Source organism: Bactrocera latifrons, unplaced genomic scaffold (genome assembly GCF_001853355.1).
Source record: "Bactrocera latifrons isolate USDA-ARS-PBARC rearing strain unplaced genomic scaffold, ASM185335v1 scaffold_13, whole genome shotgun sequence".
Classification (NCBI taxonomy): Eukaryota; Metazoa; Arthropoda; class Insecta; order Diptera; family Tephritidae; genus Bactrocera; species Bactrocera latifrons.
In genome coordinates, this window is record NW_017534741.1 from 1,839,584 (window position 1) to 1,866,535 (window position 26,952).

At 34.4% G+C, this 26,952-nt stretch overlaps 1 protein-coding gene across 6 annotated transcripts in view; it reads right to left on the reverse strand.

Annotated features, from left to right (window-relative positions):
- LOC108979007 (clathrin coat assembly protein AP180) overlaps nt 1-26,952 on the reverse strand; it is a 58,997-nt gene that overhangs the window by 15,734 nt on the left and 16,311 nt on the right. The window contains exons 1-2 of one of the 6 annotated variants that reach the window (XM_018949566.1): nt 26,226-26,415; nt 26,040-26,139 (exon numbers count right to left, since the gene is read on the reverse strand). The exons of 1 other annotated variant lie outside the window; for it this stretch is intronic. In XM_018949566.1, the coding sequence (XP_018805111.1) occupies nt 26,040-26,139; nt 26,226-26,279 (154 nt within the window). In that variant the 5' untranslated portion in view covers nt 26,280-26,415. Of the gene's footprint in view, nt 1-230; nt 334-395; nt 789-3,713; nt 4,177-16,102; nt 16,278-16,387; nt 16,687-22,635; nt 22,736-22,850; nt 23,046-26,039; nt 26,140-26,225; nt 26,416-26,952 lie in introns of those variants that run through there. 4 more of the 6 variants (XM_018949565.1, XM_018949560.1, XM_018949563.1 and 1 more) reach the window with 4 other exon arrangements.

The window sequence follows — 26,952 nt, forward strand, 5'->3', positions numbered from 1 at the left end:
TCAAGAATACCGCAAGAAATACCGCAAGACTTTTTTGACAAACTAATATTATTGGTAAACAATCATTGGTGTTTTACAGCATAGAATGTTCAAGGAGTTGTTGAGGATCTAGCATGGTCTCGTGTCCAATTATTAAATCTATGTATATCTAAATAGAAACATTTTAATATTAGAACAACACAAAACCTAAACATCCCTAAAAAGATTAGACAGACTTATAAACAACATACCATATATATGCCCCATTGTTAACCGCCGACCTTGTCGGTCACGTCGATTTTCACTATACGACTTGTTGCAGCCGCAATAATCCAACACAAACCACAGCACGAACTGAGAGTAATGTAGGAATGATTAATAGATATTTCGATTAATGTGAATACAATAAGAGTTACCCGTAGTATGAAGTATGTAATTGGCATTATTATGAATATGAGAAAAAATGTGAAGATATAAGCCAGAAATATATCCATTTTCGCTGGCGGGAAATTATGWTCGAATTAGTAACTTTTTTATTTTTGAATAATCGTTTTGTTTCTTAACTTTTTTGAATATTACAAGTGTGTATTTTCGATGCGCGTGCGATATGTGCAAACGTTTACGAATTGAAGTGTGAAAATATACAAAWAAATTTATTTTTCGCTTTAAGGTATTTATTATTGCCTCGTTTTCATATCTGTCAAGATTGTGACTTTCCTGATATCGGCCACCTTGCTGGCATTATATGCCTATCGTTAATATTTTTAACCCGCTCGTTGTATTGTTTATCCGTACTGATTAAGCTTTCCGAATGAAAACGTTTTCAGGTGCAACCGCCGAACYTGTCTTGTTAGCCAATTGATAAGTCTGTGTACAAGCATATACACAATGAAGGCTGAAGGCCGTGTAGACCCCAACGTTTAGGCAGGAAGACAACGCCGACAAAGATCTGAGCGACTAAGCCTTATCAATTCTTACTAGCTGTGTGCTTAAGTTGATAAGATTGGCGTGAGGTGTGTGGCTAGGAGCGGTACAATGAATGGGGGGAGCAGAACTGATAAGCAGGTGAGGCAATAAGGCGCTTATTTRTGGCAAATTGAACCTTATTTATATACAAAAGTATATGTGTATACATATATATATACTTTACGCTTATACCCTTAACGAAATGGATACCCTTAAATTATAAATGTATGTATATATGTAAATTATTAGCGTTACTAGCTGAGTGGATGCCATGTCCGACTGTCCGTATTTCCATAATCTAGTCCGTCATTTTATGACACGCCGATTTAAATTTTTACAACGAAATTTTGGCAAATTTTGTCCAAATCGACGATATCAGACYACTAGAGTATGTTGCCGTCATACAAACTGATCGACAAAAAAAACCTTGTATGGAAAACTTTCTTATTTGTCAAGATATCTTCATCTCTGGTGTAGATTATTGTCCACGGCAATSCTACAATAACCGAACAAATTTTTAAGTTGCTTTAATAAATACACATGTGAAGGGTATTATATCTTCAGCATATCCGAAATATCGTTTTTTTTTTGCTTTTGCTTTTGTATGTGTTTTCGCAAATATTTAAGATAGTGTAGGACTATGTGCATACAAGCATTCGTCATTATGATGCGCAACAGTGTCGAAATAAAATGGGCATACTAGATATACAGTTATGTTCACATTAATAGCAGCGTAAGTTGGGCTGTACAAAAAATGGTTCTATTTGCTACACAATTTCACTTAAAGTTTTCAAATTCTACAATAACGAATTTGCTTGAATTGGTATCACATGGGCTTTAGGGAGAATCAGAATACTGATGTTATATACACAGGTTTTAGTAAAGCTTTTGATAAAGTAAACTAWTCAATGCTTTTGAGTTAACTTGATCTTCCTGGTTTTCAACCAATATTTCTAAAATGGGTTGCTTCTTAACTTAGTAATAGAATTCAACAAGTCATATTTAACGATTCTTTTTCTGACATAATCAATGTTCCTTCAGGCRTTACTCAAGGTARGTACTCTTGGTCCAATTCTGTTCTTGTTATTTATTAATGACATATCATCTATTCTTAAGTTTTCAAAAGTTTTATTATATGCTGACGATTAGGTTTGTCACGAAGTTTGTAACACCCAGAAGGAAGCGTCGGAGACCCTATAAAGTATATACATATATGAATGATCAGTATGTTGAGCTGAATCGATTTAGCCATGTCTGTCTTTCCGTTTGTCCGTCTATCCGCCTGCCTGTCTGTATATATACGAAATAGTCCCGGAGTTTTTACGATATCGTTTTGAAATTTTGTAAACGTCATTTCCTCTTCAAGAAGCTGCTCGGAACTGCCGATATCGTAACACTATAACATATAGCTGCCAGAGAAACCGAACGATCGGAATCAAGGGCTTGTGTGGAAAACTTTCGCATTTGACGTGGTATCTTCACGAAATTTGACATGGATTACTGCTTAAGTTAATACCATAATCTCCGAAGAAATTGTTCAGATCGGTTAACTATTTCATTGTTTAGTAATTAATTGAAGAATTTTTATCACCGATAAACTTTTTTATAAACAATTTAAGGCCGAAATTTTGTTAAAAATGGCTTTTTTTTTGGAGTAGCCGCCATTTTGTTAATTTTTTTTTTTTTTTGCTTATTTCTTTGATTTGCTTTACTAGATTTGACATTCCTTTAGCAAAATCTGTTTGGATTTTTAATTTTAGAGGATCCAGTTTAGGTATGTATGTAGTGGTCACCGCAAAGCGTCTTTTATGAGAGGAGCTGCCGGAGATCAGCTGTAGTTCCTCTCAAAATAAATCTAAAAGTTTCTCAGAAAAAAACTGTAAAAATCGCTTTTTTCGGTCTTCTAACTGTATATAACTCCGTAATTAAAACCAGCGAAAGTTAGTTGATTTCAAAGGGAAAACTATCAATACTACCGATAGTCGATGGAAACTGTCGACTGGTCCGACTGGCGATAGTTTTTCAGCTCTAATCTCTACCATCTCTGTTATGGAATTTAATGCTTCTGACCTATTTATTTGGTTGGTGAGGAGGTATCGAAAAATAGCCAGAACAAATTTGGTGGATGGCCTTCTTATCTGTGAACTACAGTTCTGTATCTTAATTTGCGGTTTTTTGTGTTTTGTGGACCTGCTCCGCTCCTATATACAATACCGAGTACACGAAAGTGCCAAAGAACACGTGACCAAGTTTCATGGATTTAATTTTTACTGAAGTCTTCGTTTGTCTTATTTATGCATATGTACATACATATGTAGYGTATTTATATATAATATATTCATGAACGTGCTCTCACGAAATTAAGAAGTTCCTAGACATTTGGACAATTATATTTCTTACTTGATAAAAGATAACAATAATTTTGATAACGTTGTGCTTTTAAGCTCCAACTTTTTACGAGATATATACGCATGATTATTTTATTTATTTAAGAGAGGAAGTTCTCGGTTTTGAAAGCTCTCTTCCTAACCTATCTAAGGTAAATACTTGATGAGGCGCGGCAGTATTGTTACTGTTGGTTTTGTTTACTTTTTTGTACAGTTAGCTATGCGGCACATGTTGTGTTAAAACAAAGCGTAGATAACATTTGCGGTTGAACGTTTACTAAACAAACAACTGCCATTCATTGCAGGGCCCGGTCACGTCACCAAATATAAATTAAGGCGTTTTCGGAAATAACGTAACTACTTCTCTACCTTTAAACATACCACTTTCTGAGCGCATGGAACAGCGTCCGCCATTTCTTTCACTGTCGYCTGCATGCAAGTCCCTGAGTGGACGTTGGGTGTATTGCATATAGATCCAAAGTAATACACGTAAACACAAACTGAACACCACAAACGAGAGGAAGACCATAAAGAATGCTGATAAGTAGAGTAAAACACTCGGTAAATCTGCCGATAAATTCGCCATATTCGTTTTAATGCGTCTTCCAGGCTACCAACAGGATACCTATGTTCTTCAACTGATTTACCAACTCAAATAAGAAAAAATTGCCGAAATTCTATAGTTATTATTATTTCAGTTTCTGTTTTAAAAAATATATTGTCTTTGACAGTTTGTTTCAATTCAAATAGTTTCGTTAGATTTTTGTGTGTTCTCGAGTTGCCCAAATCCCATGAAATTTAAATTAATTGCACTTCACAGTACGTCCACCCAAGTACGCGTACAGCTCAAATAACTTTTCACAACAAATTCAGTACATTGACGCTGATGATATATCGCGGTGAAAACTAARAAATTTCCAATTTGTTTTATCTGTTTTGAACAGAGAGCGACTACGTTCACGGGCGCTACACCTACAAAGGTGTATATACAATATAAAACTGCGTATATACATATATATATATATGTAGATACAGATAGAGGCGCATATACACAAGATCTTAAGCAGACACATAYGCTTTACTAGAAGGGTGAGCCAAATATGACTTTCATACCAAAAGCTTTATTACTTATTTTGATTGCCATTATTTCTGAAAATATTAGGGCAGGCATTCATGCTTACAGAGAAGACAACTAATTGTCATAGCTGGTTTGTGAAAAATTGGTACTCAAAATTGCTGCTCTTTTGTCAAAAATGAATAAAACGTTAACTTCGGGTGCACCGAAGGTGGAAGACCCTTCACAGATGATTTTTTTGTAGCATAGGAGTATAAAAAGATCTTTATCATGATTTTGATCGGTCAGTTTGTACAACTGTTATACGTCATAGTAATCTGATATGACAATTTCTTCATTTATTGCAATTAATAATAATCCATGGCAACTCTCTTGAAGACATCTCGTCAAATGAAGAAGCATTCCATACAAGTACTTAATTCTGATCGTACGGAGCTAAATGCTATAGTGGCCCGATTTCGACGGTTCCGACAAATGATCAGACTAGTTTTCGTACATATGTATGTACAGACGAAGAGTTAGGCGGACAAACAGACGTGGATAAATCGACTCAGGTCAAATCGCTGATCGCTTTTATATATATACTTTTTACGATCTCCGAATATGTTACAAACTTTGTGACAAACTTAATATATTATATTATCTATGTTCAGGGTATACAAATTTACATGTAACAGCAACAAAAAAATTAGCAAATTGAAGGTTAGTTATAAGAGTAGGCGCCATAAAGTGTTGTAAATGATATCTTAAATACTCCGAAGTATTTTTTAATATGTTTACTATTGTGAATGATACAAATGTCAAATAACTGTGCAAACTGACAATGCAAACATTCTTTTTGACAAAAAAGATATAGACGGCGCTTACTTCTAAAGCAAGAGAAATTTATTCACCAAAAAATGAAGCGGAGCGTATATGAGTATGCTAAGAGACTTGTTAGTATGAGGTTGCGCCGTAAGTGCTACCAGTTTGTTTGAACAGCTGGCAAATTTTGCTCGATTCGCTACACTCTAACACTYTGGGAATCAAAGAAAGAGGCACTTACTTTCGATATCTCGTATTAATATATTCTAAAATGACTACTTTTGTAAAACAACAAAGTTTTCTTATAAGGCTTGTTGTACGCTTACGATTTCAAAACCGTTTTGCAGTAAATAAAATATGGATTGAGCTCAATTGGCTACGATGGTATGAACTAGTAAGTAAAATGCTTTATAATCATTTAGAAAATTCGTTAGTTTTCATAGTTTACGCATATCATATTTGTCAGTTTTGAGAAAYTGAAAACATTTTAAATAACTTAGTAGTATAACTTAAAGTATATGGTTCACTGATAATAGCGATTAGTATCTATGCATACATTTATGTATATAAGTCAACGTGATGATGACGTAGTGAAGGTATGAAAAAGGCACTTACGGTATTGGAAATTTCACTCACACACAAGTTTATTGATTGAGGTTATCTTACAGAGAACACAATAGCAAAAGAATAGTGCAACATCCGTCTTTTTCAGTTCACACAATGTGAAAAATGTACGCATTATGTTTCGCCCAAAAAAGTACTTATTTAAGTGAAAGAGTTAATAAATCCCCCTTTAACACTCAAATGAAAAAAATGTTCTTTTTTTGAATATTTAATAATCTTTATCTACTTATCTACGTAGATAGGTAAAAAATGTGCTTATCACATCCAGTAAAAKTTTATCTAATTATTTCTCATTGTCGAGGTTGGGTTTGCTTTCATTTGTTAATTTCTGCAATTGCCCAAACGTGATCTCCTCGATCCCCTCTCCAACCTCAAATGGCAGATTATAGTATTGATTATCTAGAATTTAGCTATATCGGCGTAAAATTGCGCAAGAGTATGCACTGGATSACACAACTACCTTTAACAATTACAAATAAGTCGAGTAATGAGACAACTTTTTGCAAACCTCAGATTACTCATACGTTACGTTGACCCCTTTGTGGAGAGATTTTATTGTAACGTTTTGTTAGTTGCAAGTGATCAGTTGGAAGTTACTCATGCGACAGATAACTTAAGTGTCACACTTAGGGAAATCTACATTATCTAAGACTATATCTTCTTCTTCTTTCTGGGCGTATATACCGTTTACGCAGTTATAGCCGAGTTWCAACCGCGCTCCAGGAGGATTGAATCCATTTGTAAAATTTCACGCAAGTGAAGCTAGATCGCTGAGCGCTATTCGCTTGGGTGTTAGGTTAGGTTAGGTTGGCTGATCAGAGGTCGCACGTGGACTAATAGATGTAATCCTTTGTGAAGCCATTGAAAATAGAAAGCCAATACAAATTTAYAAAGGCTCTTAATTTCTATTCCCCATAGTTCGGTGGGATGTCTGAAGGTATGTGCCCCCAARTGTCTAAGTCTTGATCWCCTAAGCGCGCGACAGTCAAAAAGGAAGTGCTGGCTARTTTTTACCGCGTATTCTTCCAAGCAGCTTCTGCATACGGTGTCCGGTAAGATTTCCAGTSTTATAGCATGTATGTCAATARGGAAGTGGCACSTCAAGAGCCCCACCACTARTGAGWGGCTASCTTTACTGAGGGCAAAGTGATYGCTWGATCTCCTGCGATCTATTTTGGGCCAAAAGGCTTTTGCGACCGCGCAAGTACCAATGCTGGYCCAGAGTTGACCAAGCATTCGCGAGGYCCARCTATCCAGTAGTAGAATACAAGARGATGCAGGAGCACCGACCCGTTCCCACTCTACCGATAATRATTCTAGSGTGCCTATTCTTGCTAGATCATCAGCTTTGCAGTTACCAGCGATTCCGCTGTGGCCTGGCACCCAAACAAGTCTTATTCACTTGGGASTGACCAGAAACGATTTTTTACTTATGGTTCAAGAAGCTCACAGCCTGCGCTAGGTCTTGGACTAGACACGTAAAAAAAAGCACCCCCAATGAAAAGGACACGGCAGTCTCGGTTGAGAGAATAACAGAATAATAACAGAAGTCTGCCGAAAGGTGATGAAAAACCTCAAAGCTTATATAACTCGACTTAGGAAACCCAAGAATGAGTATATAGTGATTTGTGTATATGTCCACAACTTTGCTTCCGCCGTTTTCCAATAGATGTCTCTAGGGTCAAGAACTGGTCGATTAAATCGTTTTATATCGATCTTGGATACTTGTGTCAACATTAACCCAACAAAATATTTGTAGAGATCTGTTTGCATTCCAACCTTATACCCTGCTGAAAATGTCACTTTTTGAGCCGAATTCTCGACATTTGCAGGAAATGTTGCTTTTCTTTTTTAATTTCAAGAAAAGTGCTGCTGAGGACCCGTCCACGCCTTACTGAGGCTGACACATACATAGATAACAATATTACTCTACTACTACCMTCTATATGATTTCTATTAGGTATTAAAAAAATATAGAATTTTTGTGTTCGTTAAAAAAAAAAAGGATCATAAAGCATTTCGTGTGTTAATTAAGCATTGCTTTTTGAGGGAATAAGAGAAAACACTTTTGAACCGTTTTTATACAATAAATAATTAAATTTACAAAAMAAAAAAAAAAAAGGGGAAGCAAAGTTGAAGACCTAACTGTTCAAAATATTCCTTCTAAGTACATGGTTCCGAATGTCCAGTTTGTATGGAAACTATATTCTAAAGTAGTCCGATATCGGCAGTTCCGACAAATGGACAGCGTTCTTGGGGGAAATGGACGTCGTATGTAAAGTTTCAGATCAATATCTCAAAAATTGAAGGGCTAGTTCACGTATACTTATACAAACAAACAGATAGACAGACGGACGTGGCTAAATCTATTCAGTTTGTCAAATATGTATAATAGGGTCACCGACGTTCAGTTCTGCTTGTTACAAACATCGTGGTGTAATCTGTTTAGTGTACAAAAATGACAAGACGAAGCTATTTCCGAATGAACTTGTGTACATGCACCTAGTCCTCGGTTTATAAGTGCAATCTATAGAAATAAAACCGGCATATCTTTATGGAGTCTTACTCACGCAAAGCACATAAAATACGTTGTAACTAATTATGGTTACAGAGAATGCACCGGGAGGAATATTGTCCCAGTCAGTATGTTACGTTTATAGTCAAATGTTTCAATGTGAAGATGTGGCAATGTAGCAATTAGAGTTTTATTGACTCTTCTCTGAAAGAATAATCTTTATGCAACAACAAGTACTTATAAAAGTGGATTCCTACTCTTCCTGCTGATTTCTCGCTGTATAGTTTACACTACGAGGAGGATGATATCGGTTTTTTTTCAAAATTTGTTAACCTTTTCTAAAAGTAGTATTAACTCTTTTGTGATCATTTGATATGACAAGCTATCAGCGTTTATGTGGTATATGTTCGTTAAAGTATTTATTTTCGTGAAATAATTTTGAAGAACAAAAACGACTCTTTCCATGCCAAATATGACCGTACTTTAACTTTCATACAATTTGCCGGAGTCAATTCCACTTGATTTAGTCATTCATTATTTGATTATAACTTTTAACCTAATCAAAAATTTGTCAAGAAACCTATTCACTTTGCCGATGACTGATGTGCACACTAAGATTATTAAAATAATAATGATTTTTTAATCAACTTTATCGCTATGCTTCAAAGGCATTGTCCGCGTTAAGTACCAATTGTTTATCTATTTAAATATGTCATCATCAATCATTTGAATTTTTTGTTTATAGAATTCAATTTTTCCAAAATTCATTCGTATATTTGGTTTTATTTAGTTAAAATCACCAAAACATTGAAATGTAATAAAAAATTAATTTCTCCAAATAATTTAATTGGTCACTTCACTTCTCTGGGAGAATTTTGTGTTTACCAAATACAACTATGAACCAATAAAATGTACACACATAGATAGTTGAGTTAACCCAAAGGGCATTTCGCCGAGCCTCATACCATTTTGTGTGGCGTTTCTAACTTTTCTATAACTGTGGTGCGTACATATATTGGAATATTGTTTGGAGGTATGCAACCTTAGTTGCCAATTCATTCCTAGCACTAACTGTTTACACTTATAAATTCATCGGAAACTCGTGTTGAATCTAACGAAAATGTTATTAATTCTCATTCATTTATATTTCAGCATGAAAAAAAACATACTATCTTCTCTGAAGTGAAATCCCAAAACAAACTTCCTTATAACTTTCTTATCTTAGTTATTTACAACAAGAAAAGACGATTTGGGTTACTCCGAAACTATAAGAGTTAAATACAGTTAATATTAAAAAAAAAGTCGATTTCTTTTTTTTATTTTCTTACATATGTATGTATATTTAAGAAAATAACAGAAAATTGCATATCGTTCCGGTGATTATTTTCGAAGTTACATGCGTTTCAGAGTGGTTGGTAGTACAAAGTTAAACTTTAAGCGTTTTTTCTCAAAACGGTGTTTTCAAAGTCGGTGACCAGCATTGGTCTCAAATTTTGACAGGTGCTCCCAGAGATAAGTTGTAGTTCCTTGCTAAATAAATATTTTTACTAATACTACATTAAAATGTACTTAAAAGATACCATAATATGTGCACATTTTTGCAACAATAAATTGAAAATTTTTCTCTGAAAAAAATCGCTTTTTCGGCCTTCTAACTGCATATTACCCCTAAGTTAAGAACTTGATTACGATCGTTCATATTTATGACTGCTATATGCTATAGTTATTCGATCCGAATAATTCCTTCGGATTTCGCATTATTGCCTAAGATAAGAAACCATACCAAATTTCGTGAAAATATCTCGTCAAATGAAACATTTTCCATACATCACTTAATTCCGATCGTTCAGTTTGTAGTTATGACAGCTACCTGCAATGATGATTTCAGATCGATGTCACACAAGCCGAGGAACTAGTTCGGATAGACAGACGARCATCTCTAAATCGACTCAGCTCGTCACACTGATCATTTAGATATACTTGTAGATTTTTATAGGGTCAAAAAGTTCTAACGAATACTTTTTTAAACGAAACGGCGCGCTATACTAAAACGCGTATTCAACAAAAGAATTGTTTAAAATGCAGCAATGTCCTAACAAATTGTTCAGATCGAATGGTAATATATTTAACAGACGCACAAATTTACAAATCAAAATTCCTGTRTGGAAAATTGTGTATTTATAAAGGGTGTTATAGATGCGGTTCAACTAGTATAGAATTTTTTCAATATTTTTCAAAAATTGGGTTCCACAAAACTTCCCCTGCACACTAGTCGGTTACGCACCTACTTACTCCAAACGTTAGTTTTTTACATATCAATATATTAATCTAATTTAAATTATTTGAATAATTTTATGGAACGCTGGGCAATAAGTTAAACGGAAAACACAAAAACAAACCTTGATAATGAAATAACCTGTAAGACTGACTTGAATTATCTCACCAATTCATTGCCCTTGAAAACTTCCTCACCCACGTCAGACGGGAAAAAATGTAAATCACGAAGAATACTCCGTCAATTAGCTGTATTTACCGCTCGTGTTAGTCGGCTAACACTGTGTAAGTTAATAAAATTAACAAACAGTTAGTACCGTTGCGGCACTAGGAAATACTTGGCGTAAATTTAAAACGCTGGTGAAAACACGCCACTAATAAAACATAAATCATAACTAGACAAACAAACTGTAACTCTTTATGAGCAAATGCCAAGAGCAAAATTAAAATGCACAAATTAAATTGATTAAATATGAAATAAGAACTGTTGTGTGTATTCTACTGTTCATATTTTTATTTAATTTGTTAATTTTATTATTAAATTAAATTCTATTAACGGCAAGTTTAATACGTCTAATTTCGTTATGCGTTTAAAGTAAAGCAAAAGCAACACTACAATGGTTATTTGCTCAGAGTTCTGTGAGTTTTGTGGCACGTTATTTTGATGGCCGCCTTTGGCCACTTGGCGTGGCGGTAATTTGCACTCAGTTTGAAAACTGCGCATTGCCTTCTTTTGCGGGGTAAGTAAGCGGAACTCTTTGTTTTTGTGTTTAATGTAAATTAGCTGAGCGATTTGACAGCTCTTTGTTTCCGCAACTCATTGCTGGCGCTGCTAATGATGGACAACATACTTTTTATAAAAGTATATTATGTTTGTAGGAATATTTGTACGTATATATGTGTGTGTAGAATGTGTAGTATCAAATTTCCAAAATAACTAAGTTAGTGTGCTCGTCGATCACATCACGCGCTGCAGCCATTTTTTACCAGTAACTGTACAAATAATAACACTTATGAGTTAGCATAGTTAAAATGTTATTAATTGCGGCGTAAATGATTCGCTGAATGCGTTCATAAAAAAGAATACTCGCATTAATTGAACAATAACATTATTATTTGTATTCGTTGCCGCAATTAGAATCTTATGGCGTACTTTCGAAAATTACTAGTGCTTTATTACTGTTGGTTAGCAGGTGCTGGTACGGATACAAGCAAAATAAAGTGAACACTTGTCATTAGTGCATAAATCAAGACACTACCATGTTAATGGCTGCATTAAAATAATGCGAAGTTAAGTTTGGAAAAATTTTAAATTCGACATGTGCGAGGGACGGACATGTTTCCTTTGAAATTTTGAATTAAGTTTTAGGCGAAAAATTATTAAGCTTTATTAAAACAAGAAAAAACGTTAGCACCGATGCTAATATACCCTTCACAGTTGCATTTCTTGTAGTAACTATTTGTTTAAATAAATCTAATGACGKAACAGGCCAGTGCTTTCCATCCAAAGGAAGACGTTTTGCGAGTACTTTTTAGCCAAGTTGTTTGCCAGAAACATTAAGGTTTATTAATTAAGAAAATGGATCTTTTAGACGYTTTGTATGGYATTGTTATCCGACCTGAAAAATTTCTTCAACTATTGCAGCGTTGCCTTAGAGAATAAACCATGACGAATTTGCAGAATATATCTCGTTAACTGTAAAAGTCTCCAATACAAGCATTTGAGCATTTCAATCGTTAAGTTTGTATGGAAGCTATATGCTATAGTAATCCGATATGAACAATTTCTTCGGAGATTATATTGTTGCCTTAGAAAATAATCTATACCAAATTTCGTGAATATATCTTGTCAAATGCATAAGTTTTCCATACCAGCACTACATTCCGATCGTTCAGTTTGTATGGCAGCTATACATATGTATATGAAATGAGCAGCTTCTTAAAGAGAAAATGAATTTTGCAAAATTTCAAAACCGAGTCAGCTCAACATAGTGATCACTTAAATATATACTTTATAGGGTGTCCGACGTTTGATTATGGATGTTAATACCATAATATATACCCCATTCAGGGTATAAAAATATCTAAAATGTAAGCTCACTAGATCACAGTTATTCTCAAGAAAATGAAGTGTATGTGATCTGTTAAGTTTAGAACGATATTCGTGCGCTTTGCCAAAAGATAGCGGAACTTGGTTATTATTTTKATATTTCAAACATGCGTTGAAAAGTTTCTGTATTTTATAAAGCTTGAATATTACTCCAAGAAAATTGTCGCAAACAAAACAAGCTCACGAAATCTTTGGTAGTGACTCAAGCAGGATTAAAATATTTTAAAGCAGCATAATTTATTCAAAATCATGTAAATTGAGTGCCATATGAATTCAAGCCAAGAGACGTTGAAGGGCGACTTTACATGCCAAAAATGCTACAAAAATAATTAATTTTTGTATCGTATTATTATAATAATGGATCCATTACAACGCCTTTTAATGCAAGAAACTATAAATGGGACCTCAACAACCAGGTTAATCAAATGAAAAGCCAACTATCCATGGCACCAAGATAATGMTCTACATTTGGGGAGATTAGAAGAAGGGATAAAAGCATTATTGCTATAACGCCATCCACAACAACTCATTAAATTGAAGTAAGTGATTGCCGAAAAACGTGCGTAGTKTTCCGGCTAGACAGGAGGCAATGATCTTTCATCATGTGAAGTTTTGCCTCACTCTGATCAGACATTTACCTACAGTTTGTTCCGGACGATGCAGACCGCTCTACCGTAAGATGGTCCACAACAGAAAAGGGTATATTACGTACAACTGACCAGATATTCATCATGCGAAAAATCGTGCAAACAAAAAAAAAAAACCGTGAAAAGAGAATCAGCACACACCATCGTCGATTTCTAAGCTGTTTTTGACAGTACCAAAAGAGCTGCCTTTTTGACCTGTCCGTGCCGTTCAAGGCGACTTCTTCAATCTACACCTGAAGAAAATAATTCGAGCTGTAAAGCTGAATAGAGAAGGTACAATCTTCTTCAAGCGTGTACAATTGCTGGCGTATGCCGATGACATCGATATCATGGGCCTCAACAACCGCGCCGTTGGAAAGACCAGGTGGAGATGGACCTTGCTACACTTGGAATCTCCAATTGGCGCAAAAATGTGAAAAGCATGAACGACTGGCGCGCATTTGCAAATTCAGCTATAACCGCGTAAGCGTAAKTGTTTAGACAGATTCTCTTTAGTATAATCTATGCTATTGGCAGCAATCGATCGAAAACTACTAATTCAATACATTTTATTTCAAAATATTTCAATATTTTTGAGGATCAATATGCGGCTAGAAACGTTCGCAAATGAATACAAAATATTAAAGATATTCAAACCCCAAAAYTTTGCAAGATATGAATATAATGAAGAAAGGCATCTCATCTGCTGCGTTAGATAGACGATATTTATTTATAAAGTACATATTGGTATTCTGATGTGAAACGGCAACTATTCTGATATAGATGCGTAATAGGGATAAAAAAAACTGGTAACCTCGTCTGGTGGTTTTATTTAAGCTATTTCCTTATGTGTACTGCTAAAAGTATTTCTTGGTATGCAACGGGTATTTGACCAAGTGTGGCATGTAAAACGTGCTTCCTGTTCAACTTTTCCTTTTATTAAAATCACACTTAAATAATCGAGACTTTTATGTTAATTTCAAATGAAAGAAGAAACTTCTAAACTACTCTATATACTTGCAGATATCCCAGAAGGCAGTATTCCAAAACCTGAYCTTTAAACAATATTCGCTGCTAATGTTCAAGTTTCTATCTATGCTGATGATGTAGCTATAATTGCAACTAAAGAACTTATTTAAAATTGGATACTTGTAGTTTAAATAGAGCGATGGMTTAAAAAGTGGAAAATAAAGGTTAATACTGAGAAGTCAAAASACAACACATTTGTCTCTAGAAGAGTAAACTGTCCGGCAATATTTTCAAATATTGTACAAATTCCTCATAGTAAATGTTTAAGATATCTTGAATTAGATATAAATCGAAGTTTAACTTGAGCATTTATATTAAAAACAGGACAAAAAACCTCAGTATAAAAGCAAAAACAAAATATGTGGGGTGTTTGGGAGAAAATCACAGCTTAGTTTGGAGAACAAAGTCAGGTTTTACAAAGCTAGCTTAAAGCATATACAGACATATGCTGATTGTGGAGTACCGAWAGACAATCGAACATAGAAAATTTTCAACAACATCAGTTTAAAATGCTTAGACTTATTATTAATGCACCTATGACCAAATTTATAAAGATCTRAACATTTTATACGTTAAATAAAAATCGCGGAATAAGCACAGAATATGTTGAAGGAGTAACTGATCATAAAAATGCTCGGGCAATGGCCCCACTAAATAATAGCGATACAACCCGGAGACTTAAAATAATTCACGTGCTAGATTTATCTTTTAGATATTAGGTTTTGTATATTGAAAATAAAATTTTAATTATGAAATTTGGATTATAAAAACTGTTCTACTTATTTCTGTCATAATATTAAGATGGTTAAAAAATTTATTTAATGTCGTACTGATAATTTGTAAATAAATAAGATTTACCAACAAATTTGTAATTTTTTTATATCTCAAGTGTGTTGGATCCTCGTTAAAATTATGTCAATAAGGTAAATTAAGCACATTAAACGTGAATGTTGGTTTTGATTGTTGCTTAATGAACTTGCAAGTATTTTGATTTTATGGAATAATTCTTAGAATTTTATAGCAAATTAAATCAAGACAACTAAACTTTAAACCAACTACACCCTTAACTTGCATTTCGAATTAAAACAAATTTAATTAAAATTTTTTCAATGTTACCAACTGTTATTACGAAAATGTATGGACTTTTACGAGAATTTTAAATGTTACCGGCAACGGCACACAGGTTTGTGTTAAACAGTCAAAACTCCTCCTAATTTTGTGATACATATTTTCATTTGAAGTGGAATTGAGTACAAACAACTACAAGAAATAGATTTATAATACACACCTCAACTCCTCCTTACAAAAAAGAAACAATTGCACGCATAAATTTGTAAATTGCTTAACCATTGCCGTTTAAGTTTTGGAAATTTGATTTATTCAAACTTTAAAAAACGTAATAACCATTAGTGATTGCGGCAGTTTTCCAGTGATAATAAATTATCGGTAAATAAATAAGAATACTTTATTCGAAACAAATGTATATGCAGTATGTACGTAGTATATGCATGGTATGTACATTGAGCTTGATTCCTCGCGCTCAGTTGTACATGAGGTGCACTGCACTAATAACTCACATAACCTAAAAAAACAACTGAGAAACTGTTTCTAGAAAYTTTAAACACAACTCTTATATAGGGATCTCGTCGCATTTCAAAATGAAAGATGCAAAATTYTTCAATCAATAATAGACACTAATAGGTTTACTCGTACCTTCCGTTGCTGTGCTGCTACTAGCTTCAGGTATTGTATTTGTTGTCGTTGTGCTGCCTCCGTTTTCGGCAGCATTTGCCGGCTCGATACGTATACGTCGTATTACACGTCTACGCACACCGCGCTCATTACTGTTATTTTCTTTAACTGGACCACCATACATAACTGCACAGACCTAAAAGATATGAACCACCCATGTTAACAAATAAGAAATAGAACCCGAGTGTCACTGAATGCAAGCTGCAATATARTATAAGCGCTTACGAAGCACAGGTCAACACTTACTCTTAATATGAGATAGATGATGCAGAAAACTGTAATTATTATAAACATAGCAGCGACATAATCCATTTTCAAWATGCCGAGTAGAAGCTATGCACTATTGTCGTTTTATTATAACACAGTTATCGCTGATTGTGTAATTATAATTGGAGAATTATAATTACAATCGGGAAGGGTGGAAAATAATGCTATTCTTTAAACAGAGAACAAATACTGTTATAATATAATATTCCTGTTTTCGATTGTTTCAATTTGTGTTTTATTATTATATCAACTTTTTTGGCTTTTTGCTTTCTTTTTGGTAGGCACTAACTAAATAACGGAACACTTAACAGAGCCTGGTTATCACGACACAACTAAAATAACATATATCGCTGACATTTGACTTCACTTGTAGTCTTTTATAAAGAAATTGATAAAGCGCAAGCCCAATAAACCACAAGAGACCGCAAAAAATGCGTGTGTATGTTTACATTGTATTGTGTCTTTATTTGCCAAACCCTGCCAAACAYTGTGCGAGTATAATTTTAAGCATAGCAGCCAGTATTATGCTCTTCAGGGTACAATTTGGAATGTCTATAGGATATAATTGGAGATTGCTTAGTTGTAGAATGTTAGAACTGAACTAAAGTTGGTTTAAATAAMAAGTTTAAATGTGACTAGTCTCATTTTGCATCCGTTGGGGTAGAAAAGATGCTAGTATGTAAAAGCCTGAAAAAAAAAACAAATATCTTTTCAGGATTCAAAAGAGTACAGCTAGTCTCTTCATAGTATACGCTCAAATAAAAGTGAATTACCAAACGCGTTCAAAATAACAACATTTCTGGCAAGATTAATACTTACCCATGCATATGGAATAAATAGAATGAAAAATCCGACATATTTTAAATCTTTTGATGGAAAGATTTAGGGCACAATGTTAAATAAACTGCTGAATATATTAAAATTCAGTTCGATATTATAGTTTACTCAGTTTTGTTCGCTTAAACACTTATATACATACGTATACCTATGTAGATAAATTCTAGAAATGCTGAAATAAAATCTAAATTGAATTAACCTTTAATAAAGGTTTATAAGTAAGTCATATACTTTTTAAGATTTTTCACCCATTCCCTTGTCGGATACCCGTAATATATACAAAATACACGCTGCTCATTATCTGATAAATATTACAATAAGTATTTTCAAAGTAGGAGATTGTTGTCGTCGACACGGACGAGGTCACTGGGAGCTACATTATCTCTACCACAATGTTCACTCTTGGGCACTGTAAATGGTTTGCTCCGATGGTTTTCTACCAYGAGYCTAGAGCTGACTGAGTAGAAAACAGAACTCTTGTTCATCCAGGAATATTTATTAATAAACATAGTTGAAGTACCTTGGAGTAATAGTAAACTCAAGACTCAAATTCAAAAATTCTATAATGTTTTATCTAGAATGATGGCAAAAAAAGGTTGTGTGCGTTGCAGCCGACGATTTTTAATAGCTAAAGTAATGAGATCAGTTATAYTGTATGCGGCTKCAATATGGATACAGGCGCTAGACATAAAAWCATATGATAGACCAACTAATKCAGGGTATAGACWTTCTGCARTACTCGTGATAAGTATGTATTAGCCAGATTGGTGCCGATTAATACCCTGGGATATGAATTCGTGCRAATATATAACTTATCAGGGGCGTCTAAGTAGAAAAAAGAGAAACTTCATGCAAAGGACAGTGAAGCTAGATACTGATTCCGGACATACATTCGGGTATCGATAGACAACATGGGAACCTGGATTTCCSCCTGAYTCAAACACTYAGTGGCCATGGGTGCTATAGAAACTACCTATTAAAATGTCGTCATGACTTCAGTCGATACACAGTATATGAAAAACTTTGAACACATAATCTATCATGGGCATTGGTTTTCAAGTATAAGGTATAAGCTGAAACCACACTTAGAGGTAGTCTTACGGAGGAAAATTTGACTGCAATTATGTGCGAGCAATATTTTGTTCAGTGGACCCGTGGGAGGGACATGAGATGAGTAGTTTAGGTTTAGCGGATTAAAGTCCAGCACTCCGGCTTTCGATGCTTCCTCCTACTACAAAAAGAAAGAGGGAGAACTGGTTACGGTAATCAATATATAAATTAAAGTTCATATTTTTGGTATCTACAACAACTTTCGCCAAAATTTCGAATTATTTATATGAATTTGGAAAATAATCGCTTTCCAACTAATCGATTTATTGTTCGATTCTTGGTTGTCTTTTTTAATCTTTCCAATATTTGCTATTTTAGGTGCCCAAAAAGTTCGAATCAATTCGATTTGCTTTTTTACGTGATTTAAAGTCTTGTTTGAAATCAGAACCTAACCACATATTTTATATACAATATTTTATGAGTAGCACGTTTTGCTCACTGGGTTGTGAAAATAAGTTTTATAGACACATTTATTTATTTTCATGAACCCAGGGACATTATCTATCTATAATGATTTGCAATAATTCGTCGAATCACAACTACAACAAAATTTAGCTGTAGACTTTTGCCAGCTTATTTCACAATTTAGATATACTCGTTACTATGTTTGTCTGCATGTACAAGGTATATGTGTAAACACATAGGTATGTATACATATGTAGTGGCCGAAGCGTAAAACAGTAGCCTAGTAAATATGCAATAAATTATGTCAACTGATAAAACAAAACAAAGAGTACATATGTATGTGCTTACAATGTACTCTAATTGTTTTTCCGAAAAATAAATATTTAATTATAATTTTGTTATAACAAATTCAAAAGGATATCATAAATAATCTCTCTAACTAAAACAAATGGTTGTTCGAATGTTTGCTTGTGTATGTGTTTCGCTGTAAAGTGATCATGACGACGCAGCGCTAATTTTATATACTGATTCACTAATCCCTTAATCAGTCACATGAGTGTTGTTCAATAAATGTGTCACTTCGTCGAGAGATTAACTCAAGCTCTAGCTCTTTCACGTGAGAATAAAACTAAGTGAAATTATTCAAAACATTTAAAAGCGTMTTTTTATAAACTAAAATTAATTGCTTCGTTTTAATTTACAGCCAAAAAAATCGATTTCTTCAGCTACTTCTAAAAGCGGCATTACGCTGTATATTWTTGACAAATTCTCTGTTTGAAAGTACGGTGTAATACTGCATAAAACAGTGGAGACTACTGAGCTACAACTATAAACGAAAACACCACTGGAAAAGGTTATGAAGCCAAATTCAACCGGAAGGAAAAAATACATGCTTATTGTATTCGCTTAGCTAATTAAATGATAATAAATTCATGATTGATAATGTTTTGTTGATATTTATCGAATATTATAAGGCTTAGCTGTTCACTCACAGAAATACATATCTATCGAAATAAACTAAATGTGAGAGAGTAGAGTATTGATGTAACCTGACGAAGATATTTTTGCAACGGGAGTAATAGCTGATAAAACCACGACTRTCCGCAATTCAATAAAATATTTCATTTAAAAAAATGTATAAAATGTATTCACATACCAGTGCTAGAAATCGGATTACTTTGTGATGTCAAAATGCCCATTAGAGATATGTGGGTAGAGGGAGGTACGAGGAAGAGTTTTCTGCCGAGAGCTCTCCATTAATTTAAGCTTCATGATGGCCTGGTATCTTAAGTATTTCTTAAGCAGAAGTTGCTATAGAGGCCCAGCTTCGAAATGCAACTTCATTAGAGGACTGCATTCAATCCGCCAGCGCGCTCAAGCTTAGGCAAAGAGTATCTGAAGTCATTAGTAATAGCATAAAGTGTTTTCGGTGCCAGGCTAGTTTGGGCGCCTGGTCATAGGAGAATTGCAGAAAACTTCGAAACTGATGAGTTCACAATTAAGGGAACGCTTACCTAATCTAATCAGACCCGGTCGGTGGCGTCAGCAACGAATAGAAATACTTATGAAGTTAGATAAAATTTACATTTTTGGAAAATGGTTTGATGTGAAAAAGAAAGGCTTTGAATTAAATGAAATTTATTCGGTTTGCAAAACACCTGAATTGAAATAATTCGGTTTGTAAAAACAAGACTGGATCAATTTYTCGGTTTCTGGCACAAGCCTGGTTATTGTAAAATATCAGGGTTAAAAATAATATGCTTTCCTTCGCAGCTTTTCAAACGTCAAATGGTATTTGGTTTTAGTTCGAAACTGTGTCAATTGAAATAGCTGCTAATCGGCAATAACTGGTAACCAAAGGCAATTTTAGGTTTATTTTTATTGTTGTCCATTATTATTAGTGACCTTGTCCGATGGCTACAAAAGTCCTGTTGAAACAATTTTTTGTCCTATTTTAAATCTAGCCCTTGCAGTCTTTCTATTTGCTAAACATCTAACCTGGTCCATTGAAGCAACTGTCACATTGAGTAGATGRCTTAGGGCTGRTTCACATACAACTTTTGCTTAGCTTTACGTCAGAAGTTTGATTTGACAGATTTTCTCGATATATGTTTTTTATGACTTCGTTCACRTCGAAGTGAATTAAAACAAAGCATATGTAACTCCCAACAACGACACTTCTCCAGCCTGCTGAATGGCAGTGAACGCACAACGCCTGGAGAAGGCGAACCCGATTCCCCAATCGATGACGATGGAGCAGACGTTCCACTGCCTGACCAGGAAGAGGTTCGAGTAGCAATTACCCGCCTGAACAACAACAAAGCGGCGGGGGCCGATGAATTGCCGGCCGAGATATTGTTGTTGTTGTTGTAACGGCAGAAATTCTTCATTTCTGCCGGCCGAGATATTCAAACACGGCGGCGAAGAACTGATAAGGAGCATGCATACCCTTCTTTGTAAAATATGGTCGGACGAAAGCATGCCCAACAATTGGAATTTAAGTGTGCTATGCCCAATCCACAAAAAAGGCGACCCCATAATGTCAGCCTGGAAATCCAACGCTGGATAACTCTTGCCAACAGGTGCTACTTCGGACTGAATAGGCAATTGAGAAGCAAAGTCCTCTCTCGACGAACAAAAACACAACTCTATAAATCACTCATAATTCCCGTCCTGCTATATGGTGCAGAGGCTTGGACGATGACAACAACTGATGAGTCGACGTTGCGAGTTTTCGAGAGAAAAGTTTTGCGAAAGATTTATGGCCCTTTGCGCGTTGGCCACGGCGAATATCGCATYCGATGGAACGATGMGCTGTACGAGATATAYGACCACATTGCCATAGTTCAGCGAATTAAGAGACAGCGGCTTCATCCGAATGGACGAAATCACTCCAGCACTGAGAGTATTCGACGCAGTACCCGCCCGGGGAAGCAGAGGAAGAGGAAGATGTCCCTACCGTTGGAAAGGCCAGGTGGAGATGGACCTGGCTTCGCTTGAAATCTCCAATTGGCGACACGTAGCGAAAAGAAGAAGCGCTGTTGTTAACTCTGCTATAATGGCGTAAGCGCTGTCTACGCCAATTAAGAAAAAGAAGAAATGTAACCTACAATTTTTTTACGATTTTTCAAGCAACAGTCGCCAATTTTATTGGATTGAAGTTTGGAAAGTAAAGGGTTCATTTTGACATACAATGTACCCTTTGCTTTTATCGCTTCCTCTTAAAGAATGAATTGTTCAGCAAAACGACGCAAGTTGTATATGAATGGGACATTGCACTCTCAAATTGACATGAATGACATCTCTGTTTCTAAGAATATGTAAGGATAAGTAAGAGTCACCGCCGACCAAACAGAAGATGGAGCTTACGTCAATATTAAGCATTAAATTGCTGACATCAAGCATCAAGATCGCACATAGACCAGATCGCTCGAATGGGACAGCTGCAATMAAATTATTCACTGCAGATTGAATCAAGTGGACACTGGCTTCTTCTCGAACTATAAGTCACCAGGGGCGGACGGCATATTCCCAGCACTTTTGCAACAAGGTGTGCAAGATCTCTTGACACGTCTCACATGTTTCCGCTCCACTGAAGRATGGYTTGCTCTCAAGCACTCRTATAGTAATACAATCCTTTTTTATCACTCATATGYATGTACATAAATACAATTGCCGATTGAACGAGCTTTTAAAGGTGTGATGGAAGCAATCGATAAAAAGCATAATGCAATTTTCGCAACTATTTGATTAAATTTTTATTATTTCGTGCATTATTGAACTTKATTATAACAAGAGACATCACACGCACTACCTATTAGACGCACCCACAATTAATGTATTTGTAAATGACTTTAATGACTTTTAGCACTGACCTGCATGCCGTACATAGCGTGGAACGCGGTGTATATGGGTACGCCGACGCATCTGATAGTATAAATGCCTTTCCATKGTACAAAAGAGTTTTATCATCCACTAAGAGAGAAGTGAACACCCTTAATATTCATTTATTTATTGTAACTTATGCAATATTTTATTTGAGTGTTGCTGCTATCACTGCCATTACAAAACGCTGCGCTGACGTACTTACTTTTAGTAAAAGTGCGATAGCGAAAAGCCCCAACATGCAATAAATATAGGTGAGTTCATCCATATTGTAGAGGCTTAGATTTCGAGAGTTTGATTAAAGTTGTTTAAATTACGATTTTTACACGTTATAAATTTTGTAATGATTTTGTTTTGATAACTAATTTGCGCCATAATTGAAATATCAATGACGTTGGAACAAATCATTTTTCGTTTTGGAATTTTCAAACATTTAAAAACAAACAAATAATGACACAGAGAAGGGTGGGAAATGTAATGCAAATTTCGTATGATTCAAAATAGCGTTATTTTTTATTTATATTTTTTTCTTCATTAATTATAGYTCTTAATAATTTATKTAAAATATTTATTTATTTATTGAGGGGTAGTTCAGATATTGTTCAGATTATTAGTATCGTAGAACACTTCTCTAAACATTTTAAGTACATCTGACGAATACTTTTACGAGTTATTCAATAATAAGAAAAGTTTATTGCCGCTGTTTTTGTAGCGACGGAAAACATTCTTGAAGTAATTTCAAGGAATAGGACCGAGTTGACAGTCCTTGGCTGTATAAAAATCCAGGTCCGTTCCGATTAMTTAGRTCYAACTGTCGTGGGAACAGCGCTCTGCAGCGTTGGTGTAAAACTTCAAAAGCSTTTTTCTAAAAACTAYGTTTTTTAAACTAGTGACMACTGTAGCTCCAAATAGATTTCAATGRAATTTATATAGCTTTTTCAAAACTACTGAAAAATTAATGTTTTTTTCAACTGCTTTTAGATGAACCTCCCAGGATTAACGAAGGTAACCGCCAAGAGCTTCGGCTGGAACTGTATCAACTCAAACCGCCACTACTTTTAAGTTTTTGTTTTCAAATTMTGTCAAGTCAATTCGAAACATTATTTAATGATGCCGTGTTTTTACTTTTATAAAAAAAAAATTAATTGCAAACAAAAGTTAATTATTTAGTCGTAAAACTTGCTTGTTTACAATCCGAAGGTAAGGCTCACCGACAATAATTTTGTCTAAGCTGTGAGCATTCACTTGGAAATAAATACCTACTAATTTTGATAACAGTAATAATAAGTGGAGATAAAATTTGCAATTTTTTTTATCATGGTGTAATATTACAATAACTTCGGTTATAAAAAACTATCTGTTATTATACCCTAAATAGGGCATTTTATGGCAATTTGGTACGAACCCAGCAGGAAACTAATCGCTCAGCTAATCGGATCACTACAGCAAATAGCTACCATAAAGACAAATTGAACCAAATCATGTTCTKCTATAGAAGACTTTTTCATTTGAAAGATATCTTAGTTTAAGTCAACGGTGCAACTGCCGAAGTAATTGTTCTGATCGGACTACTATAGCATATAGCTGACATACAAACTGACCCATTAAAATCAATTTCTTGTAATGAAAACAWTTTTATTTGACGAGATATCTTCACGAAATTATTGTKAAAAGCAACGTGGCAATATCGGTATACTACTGTCATATGACACCCAACTGAAGTTGTATCGAAACTGCATAATTTGTGTAGAGTATTATAGTTTCGCTKCAACCGAAGTTAACGTTCTTCGTGTTCTATTGTAATAGATTTAAACTTATCAATAGCTTTTGAAAAATGYAATTAAGAAAGCTCTTGAAACATAAAGAATGCGTTCTTAAGAAGCACTAAATAATCTTATGTAACTTTACAGCGTGACAGATACGTTTTGGAATTTGTTAGCTGAGTGCTGAATTAACCTCATTAGGTATATTTATATGACATAAATGATTAGATACATATAATTATAATCAGTTTAAGGATTAAAGTAGAATATTGTCCTCCAATAACGCAATAGGAATACGTTGAAATTTACTGGGTACACAATAATTTCTCAGAAAAACATAATCTTACATAATATTAACTATTTATATAAAGGATAACATGGGCTTAAGGATTTTATTTATTGTTTATTGTTTTATTAAATTMTACAGCACCTTTAGAATATTGTCCTAAATTTTSAAGTTAATCCGAGTAATAGTTTCGGAGATAYAGCCTTGTGCACTCATGGCTAGCTTGGCTAAGTGCGCAGTCTTTAAACGCTCTTCTTCTTCTCTATCTTTATGGTGTAACATTGGTCTTTAAAATACAATTCTTAAGGACTTGGACGAAGGATTTTTTTCAATTACAACTATTTAAAAAAAAATGGCGCTATATTTTCTTTTTTTGCAAAACTGTGTGCCAATACTCCAATTTTCAGTTTCGTTTTCTTCCGCCAAGTTCTAAGTTCTAAAACACGCATTTTTTCTTGTTGGAAGTTATCCTACCAAAGAGGGTTCATCGCAAGTTGCGTCGCAATGGCCAAGTTTAAAATATTTTTTGCTAAAAATTTCAGAACTTCTACATATCCCATAAAAGGGGATGGTCGTAACAATAAGTAAAATATAATATTTTATATTTTATATGATAAAAAAAATGTATGAAAGAAGGCTGTTTTTTTACCCAAGAAAACCCATGTAACCCCTTTAAGACGCTCTTATTACTACAGTCTGTACGGCAATTTAATACATAATAATACTATACATTTTCCTTAACGTATCATATACTATATGTTTGAATTTATGTTGGCCGGGAAAACTACTATTGCTAAAAAAAAAACTTTATAAATTGAACGAAGTTTCCATTATGTCAAATTCAATGTCAAAAACATCAGCTTAATTGACAATAGTACAATTTGAATTGCAATGCATTTGTCATCAAGAAAATTGAAASAAACAGAAATATTCTAGTAATTTTAATAACGATAAGATTTCACAACAATTTTATTAAAWGTTTCGATTATAAAGTTTTCAACTGGTTGTCAATTTGGCGCAAATAATTGTCATTGTCATTGAATTTGACGTAATCGAAATTAAATAGATAAGATTTGTGTCTAAACTCTTATTTAAATTATTATTCGGCACCACTTTTGTATACATAAATTTGTCAATGAATGAATGAATGCAAAATGCCCTTAATTTCATCGATAATTTTACGCAAAACAAAAAAAAAAAATTAATGGCTGTCAGAATGCAACAATAAATAACACAAATGTCAACACGTTTTGAGCACGTTCATTTGAATTGAAAAAAAAAATCTCTCCGCCAAACTTCAAATTGTATGATGGAATCCATAAACTTTGGTTGTTTTTCTACTAACCTGCGATTTCAACAGTTCGTCGTGGCCTTCTGGGCTCAGGTGTTTGATAATAGGTACGCACATGGCTTTCCGCTTGATGTTTGAAGCCCTTATAGAGTATCTTAAAAAACAATGAAAGTGAAATGTAGCRCACATATGCACACGGTTAACGTAGCAATTTATTGCTTAAACCAGCTGTTTACTTACGATAAACAATAAAATCATTAAGAATGACAAATAGATGACATCTGAGAAATACATTTTGCGGTTTTTGCAAGTTGGCTATTTATAGTCTGATTTTTATTAATTTAATAAAGTGTAATTATTTTCTACTAACACCTTAGRCACTTGTTTTATTGTAGCGCGTTCAGTAAATTTGCATTGAAAGTATTTACTAATTAAGCACTCGTTCAGCAATAATCTCCGACAATATGTGTGCCTTATCAATATGCTAAGTAAAAGCTTCGAAGCTTTTGGAGCGCACCTGCGACAAGATAAAGAAGAGTGAGCATGCGCTGAGGGTTTCGATAAAATTTATTTTGCTCCGAATATATAGTATGAGTGGTACATACATTTATGAGCATGATAAATTCATATGAAGATAGGTTGTGTTTGGATTGCTCTTAGTAAAGCCGTACCTGTCAGCAGATGTCGTAAAAAGTGAGTAATAGATAAGTCACAGGGAGTATAGGAGAGGAGATAGTCATAAAGTTTGTACGTAAATGAAATTTTGGACGAAAAGCTGTATGAATTGTTGTGTTAAACAGTCAACAATGCTGACAAGTAGGCGGTTAAACACTGTAAACAAATTCTTTAAATGTTATTTAAAAAGAAGAAAAACATTAATTTCGGCTGCGGCTAAGCTATAATACCCCACACAGGAATGTTTTAATGTTAACTTTTTTCGAAACCGATTTGTGTGGCAGCTGTATGG